The sequence below is a fragment of the Eutrema salsugineum genome, unplaced genomic scaffold, assembly GCF_000478725.1.
Source record: "Eutrema salsugineum unplaced genomic scaffold, Eutsalg1_0 scaffold_9, whole genome shotgun sequence".
Lineage (NCBI taxonomy): Eukaryota > Viridiplantae > Streptophyta > Magnoliopsida > Brassicales > Brassicaceae > Eutrema > Eutrema salsugineum.
The window spans coordinates 7,440,826-7,448,928 of record NW_006256342.1 but is presented as its reverse complement, the minus strand read 5'-3'; the positions used below and the strand labels follow the sequence as shown (position 1 = coordinate 7,448,928).

Below are 8,103 nucleotides of genomic sequence, written 5' to 3'. Positions count from 1 at the left end.
TAATAAATTGACATTGACCTTCGATTTTATGGAGTGTTCGAATAGGCTTCCCTTGTTTGGCATGAATGAACAAGTATTATATCTTAGGAATAGATTCTTTTCTCTCACAAAAGTAGTGGTCAATCATATAGTCCTTGCAAGCTCTGGTAAAAGTTATTCTTTCAGGTAAGCTTCGAACCACATTGTTAAACACATCCAGCTTCTTATTGCTGATCTTGTTGGTGTAGTAGCTGCATTCTTCGGGTTTTTGAAGATGGATTGAGTAGACTGCAGCGTCAGGCAATGTTATATGTCTGGCTCTCATAAAATAAGCGTGGATGTTCTCTTTAGACAAACTTTCTCTACATCCTTCGTAGATTGGCTGATTAGCATTGTCTAACAAATCATAAAAGTGTTTGGCATCTACATTGGGTTCCTCAACAGCATTACCAGTATGCGTTTCATGAAATGCATCAGTCACCTTTTTGAAATCTCCTTGTTTTGCCTAGCAGATTCTTCGTCACTCCAAATTTCTGCTTCAAACACCTCTGTTGCAGGACGTTTTCCTGCTTTGCTGTCAAAAGGAACACCATTAAAGAAGCTGTCTTTGTCGACATTAGCAAATGAGATTTTTCGGTATGTCCAATCCCTGATGGCTCCGGAAGTTTCTAAGAAAGACCATCCAAGAATCGCTGTATGTGAATCATCTTTGGACTTGAAAATGTAAAAATCGACAGGAACAATGTAGTCTCCTATCCTTAAAGGAATGTCATAAGCTACTCTTTTAGATGTGACACTGGTTTCATCAGCTAAGCTTATCTTTGTTCTAATCCTGTACAGATGCTTAATACCAAGCCTCAAATCAGTTGCTTTAGATATCATATTGAGACAAACTCCAGAATCACAAAGAACATGATGAAATCTTTCACCTCTAATTGAACAAGAGATAATAAATTGACATTGACCTTCGATTTTATGGAGTGTTCGAATAGGCTTCCCTTGTTTGGCATGAATGAACAAGTATTATATCTTAGGAATAGATTCTTTTCTCTCACAAAAATAGTGGTCAATCATATAGTCCTTGCAAGCTCTGGTAAAAGTTATTCTTTCAGGTAAGCTTCGAACCACATTGTTAAACACATCCAGCTTCTTATTGCTGATCTTGTTGGTGTAGTAGCTGCATTCTTCGGGTTTTTGAAGATGGATTGAGTAGACTGCAGCGTCAGGCAATGTTATATGTCTGGCTCTCATAAAATAAGCGTGGATGTTCTCTTTAGACAGACTTTCTCTACATCCTTCGTAGATTGGCTGATTAGCATTGTCTAACAAATCATAAAATTGTTTGGCATGTACATTGGATTCCTCAACAGCATTACCAGTATGCGTTTCATGAAATGCATCAGTCACCATCTCAGGCATCCTATCATGATCTAAGTCGCTATATACAGAGTCCAAGAGTCTCTCATGGACCAGCCATTAAGCGCATACTAAGGTATGTAAGAGGAACTACTAACTTGGGTCTACACTTCATAAGAGATGGATCAAGCAAAGCAATAGGATATAGTGACAGCAGTCACAATATCGATGTTCATGATGGGAGGAGCACTGCAGGGAATGTGTTCTATCTAGGTTCATCGCCGATCACTTGGACATCTCAGAAGCTATCTACCATCGCTTTATCTTCAAGTGAAGCAGAGTTCATGGCAGCTACAGAGACAACAAAGCAAGCTATATGGCTTCAAAAACTATTAAAGAAAATTCTAAGTAAAGACAATGGAAAGGTTATACTTAGAATATACAATAAATCGGCCATAACACTAACCAAGAATCATGTGTTTCATGGGAGAAGCAAACACATCCTCTCTAGGTACCATTTTATCTGAAAATGTGTAAAGAATGGTCATATTAAGGTGGAACATGTTCCAGGCGCAGAACAGAAGGCAGACATACTTACTAAGACCATCTCCAACGGGAGATGTTGGCACAGGTTCAGAGGCAATATGTGATTAAAAAAAAAATCAAAAAGCAAATATTCATCAGAACCGATCCTTATTTTAGGATTTTAAAAGGCGGTTCTAAAGGCTACGTGTCTTGTTGTTATTGGGCAGAAATATTTTTTTTTTAAACCTCTCTCTTGCTCGAGAAATAGGCCGATGATTTTTTTTGGCCGACATTCTTTCTCCTCCTACGCCGTTGCTTGTTTCACCAGATCGATCGTCGTCGGATTAACCGTAGGGTACACTGTTTCCAGATCAGACGACGGCGGTGCTGATGCGGCGGCGGAGAATCCATGCGCATGTGCTTGATTGACATCGAAGGTGGATTTCAATTTCAAAGGTGTGTTTGTTGCTTGCAAGTCGGTTTACAGTTTGTTGTTGTGGATCTATGAAAAAGTTTTGATTTCTGTATAATTAGGTTTTCCTTCACCTCAAATGGATTATCGATGTAAATGCGTTTCTGGGTTTGACGATAATGTAAACTATCTAAAATGGAATCACCGAAAGTTGCAAATTTGATCGTTTAAATAGGAGTATGATTGAGCTTTAAAATAGATTTAGCTTTTAGCTCTTGCTTTGATCTGGGAATTATACACACAACTTGTAAACACATTTTATATTGAAAATCGATCAACAGATAGTGGATTCACCATGAGAGTACCGCGATCAAATCTTGATCCACCTTTGCTTTGACTATTACATTATCATATCTAAAAGCTTCCCATTTCTTGTGTACATTGTGCAGTGCTTGCACCATCCTCCCTGTAAGGATATTGAATTCAACGGATACTATCTTCTCTTCTTCTTGTCTACCATTAACTGTAACAACTTCGGCTCTATAATTCACTCTCTCATGTTTCTTACAAGTCAGGAAACATAAAGGAACAAAGAGACATTACACTGAGTTAGGCTGAAATCTCTCTGATCAGCCAGTTTAACGTCGGGAAAGCAAAATAGAGGATGAGAAACAATGGGACAGCCATTGCCTTAACGAGAGTAAATTGCACCAAGGGCAAGCAACGAAGAAGGGAAGCTGGAAAGGTATAGCTGAGGATTTGATGGTATGGCCACACCATAAGACGTAAGGCACATTCTCAACGACGTTGAATGATTCCTAGTAAATGGGACACTCCAATCTTTCTTCCTTCGTTGTCTTTCTTCCATTTCTAGAGGGATCTAAAGGAGCTTTTCTATATTTTGTGGCATAGAAATACTCTAATGTAATGGTTTACATTCAGGTTGGTGTCTTCAAATTAATGATTTATCAAAATAATAATTTTTTTAAGAACCCTTTACAAGCTCACCATTGGAGATGAAAAAAATAATAAGGTTCTAAACTTTTCTTTCTTTTTTCGCCAATAGGATATTATTATTAATAAAAGGATGAACATACATAATCCTTATGTAAGGAAGGAGTTAACCATAATGGAAGATTAATAAGGAAGGTTCTAAACTTTTCATTCATCAAAATTTATAATTAAAGAATTGATAAGAACCTCTTATTAGTTTTTACCATTGGAGATGCTCTAAGGCGTTAGCAAGGATAAAATTCAAAGAGATTATGAGGAATCTATTTGAAGTCGAAGACATTAAGCTACTTGAAGTTCAAGCTGGAATTAAAGAAGAGAATGTTGGATAATTCAAACTTGAAAATCAAGTTATCTCTTAAGAAAATGCTTAAGAGATAATGATAGAATTTATAAATAAAATTTAGATATAATAATATTTATGTGATTTTTTTTGATGGAGATGAAAGAAATGCATACGAACAGTTTGAAAGAAATCCATAAGAATGGTTTGTGGAGCTGATTCGGATGAAGAACCTAATGGTGAATCTACTTACCAAGCTCAAAATGATAAACATAGACAAGTTTGTTTGAGTTTGAACTTTATGATTTTATATTTGTTTCTACTATTTGTCGAAATTTAATTTAGATTGGGAATCAAACATTGTTGTTTTTTTGTTTTCCTTCTAAAACAAAATAGCGATTTACTTGATTTCTACTCGGGAAAATGAAGCACAAGAGAGACTAATTTGGAAAGAATGCATTCTATAAGTGAAGCACGAGTTTTGATTCTACCAAATTATTATATAAGTTTAAAAAAAAAAAAAAATGCAACCCTTCTTAATTTCGACCATCTTCTATTTCTTATAAATGTTGATAATTGATATCTTATTTTGTCTTTTTTTTTTTGTCGTGATATCTTATTTTGTCTAACATTTAACTGTACAAAGTTTTAAACTATTCAGAGGTGGCGAAATATTTCTTTCCCTGAATTGAAATTCTATTTACAAAAACAAAAGTATAACCAGTGAGAGAAAGCAGCATACAAGAAGTATAAGGTATTCAAATGCTTTAGTCATTTGAATTATTAAATTATAAAAACAAAAAATGTATGACATCGAGAGATATATCAAAGAAGAAAAACAAGACTTCGCATTCAGAAGTCGGGGATGTTATTCTTTATTTGTTTTCCGTATGGAGAAAAATAAATTGAACCCTTGCTTGTCTTTTAAGCAGAGAGAACATACAAGAAAACTAAAAATGAAAGTAGAAACGAGAGAGAGTGAGAGAGAGTGAGAGAGAGTGAGAGAGAAGTAAACCAATCAATTATCAATCACATCCTGGAGATCTGGAGAGGCACAGTTGCAGATTCGAGAATATCACTATTCCTCATAAGAGAAACAAGTTTGAGTTTCTCCCAAGCCCCGAGCCGTTCGAAGATATACCTCTGACAATTCTGAGAGGCCGAGACTCCTGCTAAGAAAGCTCCATGAGCCGATCCTTGATGCTCGACGTTCACAGCTTCTCCTCCAAAGAATATGTTATCCACTGGCTCTCCTAGCCTCGCGTAAAGATCTTCCGGCATCCCAACCACGTCATATGCGTAACACCCCAATGTGTTTGGATCCGTTCCCCACCTTGTCACTAGATATTGAGCCTGTAACCAAAACACACACACACACACACCTATAAGTGTTTCCAAACATATTGTGCAATAAGAAGATGATGGATATGATTGCTTTACGGGATCAGGTGCGTCGGGAAACATTTTCTTAAGTTGCAGCATCACGAAATTTTCTGTAGCTTCATCGGAAAGCTTTTCGAGGTCTTTAGCTAGATTCCCTGCAGCCATGTACACAAGCACCGGATGGCCTGTTGCCTTGTGGAGATTCAGGAAATAGCCACACGAGTAAGAAGTCGGTGCCACCATCCCCAAGAACTCAACGTTGGGCCAAAACACTCTGTCAAATCTCAGGGCGATTTTATTCTCGTTGCCTACTCCGAGACCTGATATCGCAGAGGTCTTCCATTGTGGGAGATCTGGCTCAAATTGAATCAGGTTTGCCTTGAGAACTCCGATGGGAACCGTGATGATAACAGCATCAGCAACGAAATTGGTTCCCCCTTCAACTTCGACTATCACCTTGTTATTAGATGTTCTTGACACTTTAGTAACCCTGTGTTAAGAAAATCAAGCACACGTGATTATGTTTAAGTAAGATGGATGAAAGTTACGTATCATCTCTTCAAAGGTTGATTTAATTACCTATGACTCAAGCGAATATCGATGTCTTTTGCTAGTGTTCTGATCACTGGCTCATAGCCCTGCACCATTAGACCATGACCACCTGAAAGACATTCATCCTGTACAACAAATATCTACTTTGAGCTCTCCAGGGTATTCTCTAAAGTGTATTGCTTCCACCAATAAACAGTAGGCAAGCTTGTTATAAATGGAAGATAGAATAGTTTGCTTGCCTGATCCCAACATTTTAGCGATATCAAATTCGCATCTACAGCAAACCATGCCTCCATCCTACATATGTACCACTGCAAAACTTCGTACGCCATTCCTTCTTGCCTAGATAATACAAGAAAAAACAACACAGGTATAATAGACATAAATTAAAGAAGCAAAAATGTTACTTTCACAAACGTACTGCACTTGGTACCTTAGTTCTGGATTTCTATCCAAGACGATGGATATTCCCTGAAGAACTGACATGTCATTAGCGGTTTCATCCCTAATTTTCTCTGTCTGGAATTAACAAGGGGAAGTAAAGCATGTATCAACCTCTCTTGTGACATAGGATGGTTATTAGAAAATTTAATCTAGCAAATGCAAAAATTACCTCTTCGAGAATTCTCTTAAATGCATCTCCAACTTCAGTGACCAACTGCGGTGGAATTTTATTTCCATGCATGTCATAGAGTCCATAACTGAAAAAGAAAGCCAAATTCTCCTTATAAATGTTTGAATCAATTAGCTAAGTTGTTAGAGTGGAGCACTAGTGTGAGTGATATATAAATAAGGTCAGGGGTCAGGCTTCAGATTGAACTCCATGTACTACCACGTTTAGAAGAATGACGTAAGTGAAACCATAAGATCTAGCAGAGAGACCACGCTTTTGGTATAAATCTTCACACACACAACCATAGTTAGTTGATCAAAAGTACAAAAACGTAAAGGTCAGAAAGAATTACCTTTCCAGATCATGATCATATAAAATGGAGTCATCCCCGCTAGTTCGGTATAAAGTCAGCCCTAGACGGCGTATTATTGGAGCCAAGGGATTATCGTTGGAGACTCCATGTAACCTAGACCATGTTTGAGAAAGGGTTAGAAGGCTCATAAAAATAGCGGCTATTTAAGAAGTACATCTAAGGAAAACCAGCAATTAGGTTGCAGATGTTGCCTACTTCTCCAAACGTCCAAACAAAGATAAACAAAGCCACCGATTAAGTTGAGAAAACGAAGTTGATCAAAACTCACCATGAAGCTCCCATATCAACTGGACAACCAAAAGAATAATCGGTATGGATACGACCACCAATCCTATCGCGTGATTCGAGAACGGTCACCTATACAAACATCAAAAGATTTCAATTATCATATAGAGAAATGTACAGACTACACCTAAAAGTTACATAAATACAAATAAACAAGGTAACGTAACATTACCTTAAAAGATGCTTCCGAGAGATTCCTAGCAGCAGCAAGACCTGATATACCACTGCCAATTACGATCACAGAAGGCTGCACATTGTTCTGCTTCTGAATAAGCGCAGAGATTGTGCCTGCACATTTTTAGATTGCATAATTTTGCGCAAAATCAATTCAAGGAAAAATATATGTAACATCATACATCAAATATCCATCAAGCATTTTTCCACAAGATTTTATCACAACCACACAAATTTGGAATTTCATACAAATTAGAATCTAATTCACGAATCAGTCAGCATTGTTGGATCACGCCGGAAAGAAATCTTTGTGTAATAGAGACGGAATCAACGCACAGAAAATTTCAGAGGAAGAACAGATAGATCTGATTGTACTGGATAAGAAATCGTTCAATCTATCTTTGATTATTTGACATTATCGAAATCGCAATGCATTAACTCAAAAAAGCCAGGGCAAGACAATAGAGAGATATCAAGCGAGTAACAGTCGAGATTACCTTCAGGGAGATCATCCGGAAACGAAATCTTCTTATCCATCGAAGATTGCAGGAAAGAAACAGAGAAAATATCCGAGATTCGTGAATATCAAAACGCGCAGTCGAAAATCCGAGTCAAATCAATAAGACGATCGATTAAAGATAAAATTGGAGAATCTGCAAAGATCGGAGGAGAAGCAGCGGAGCTTATCGGACCAACTCATCTTCAAAACGCGTGAACGAATTATTCAATATCGACGATTCAAAAACGAATAGAACTTTGAGATTGGAGATCGAAAGACAACAAGAAAGAATCGCGTCGTTCCCGGAGATCTTGAAATTCCGTGATCGGTGCATTGTTTTCTTCTAATCGGAGAAATTTTTTTTTATTATTATTTCAGAAGATGAGACACATGAAGAAGAAAGGTGAAACGAATAAGAAAAGAGATTCGGTATCTACGAGGTGGAGTCGTCAAGAGCCAGATAGCCTTTTATAGTGCTGCTTGTGCCGACTTGTTTTCGTTTTGTTTCCATCAAGACGTAAATGACATTTTTACCCCTCTATTTTTGTTTGTTTTGTTTCATTTTGTTTTATTCTCTGGTCAACAACACATGTTCTTTCCATTTTAGATACTTTATGATTTTTTTTATAGCAATTGTGTGATTAATATAGTAAACAGC

General features: G+C 37.2%; 1 protein-coding gene and 1 long non-coding RNA gene across 2 annotated transcripts; one reads left to right on the top strand and one right to left on the bottom strand.

The window, feature by feature from the left end:
• The first annotated feature begins 2,126 nt into the window (after window positions 1-2,126).
• LOC112086237 lies at window positions 2,127-3,259 on the top strand. Its single transcript, XR_002899372.1, has 2 exons — window positions 2,127-2,316; window positions 2,848-3,259. It is a non-coding gene; the product is annotated as an uncharacterized LOC112086237 (long non-coding RNA).
• Window positions 3,260-4,316: 1,057 nt separating this feature from the next.
• On the bottom strand, window positions 4,317-7,882 carry LOC18008326 (probable polyamine oxidase 4). The gene is made up of 10 exons (XM_006391251.2): window positions 7,444-7,882; window positions 6,945-7,060; window positions 6,756-6,844; window positions 6,467-6,580; window positions 6,115-6,202; window positions 5,935-6,020; window positions 5,741-5,843; window positions 5,529-5,626; window positions 5,007-5,439; window positions 4,317-4,919 (listed from the first exon to the last, which is right to left on the bottom strand). The coding sequence occupies exons 1-10, from the start codon at window positions 7,481-7,483 to the stop codon at window positions 4,596-4,598; spliced, it is 1,491 nt and encodes a 496-aa protein (XP_006391313.1). The 5' UTR covers window positions 7,484-7,882; the 3' UTR covers window positions 4,317-4,595.
• Window positions 7,883-8,103: the final 221 nt, after the last annotated feature.

Excerpts from the sequence above, each read along its gene's own strand:
- LOC18008326 (XM_006391251.2), bottom strand. The coding sequence starts at position 7,483 with ATGGATAAGAAGATTTCGTTTCCGGATGATCTCCCTGAAG. Across the intron at positions 5,844-5,934 it reads GATAGAAATCCAGAACTAAG|GCAAGAAGGAATGGCGTACG; the intron begins GTACCAAGTGCA and ends TGTATTATCTAG. Across the intron at positions 4,920-5,006 it reads TTCCCGACGCACCTGATCCC|GCTCAATATCTAGTGACAAG; the intron begins GTAAAGCAATCA and ends TTTTGGTTACAG.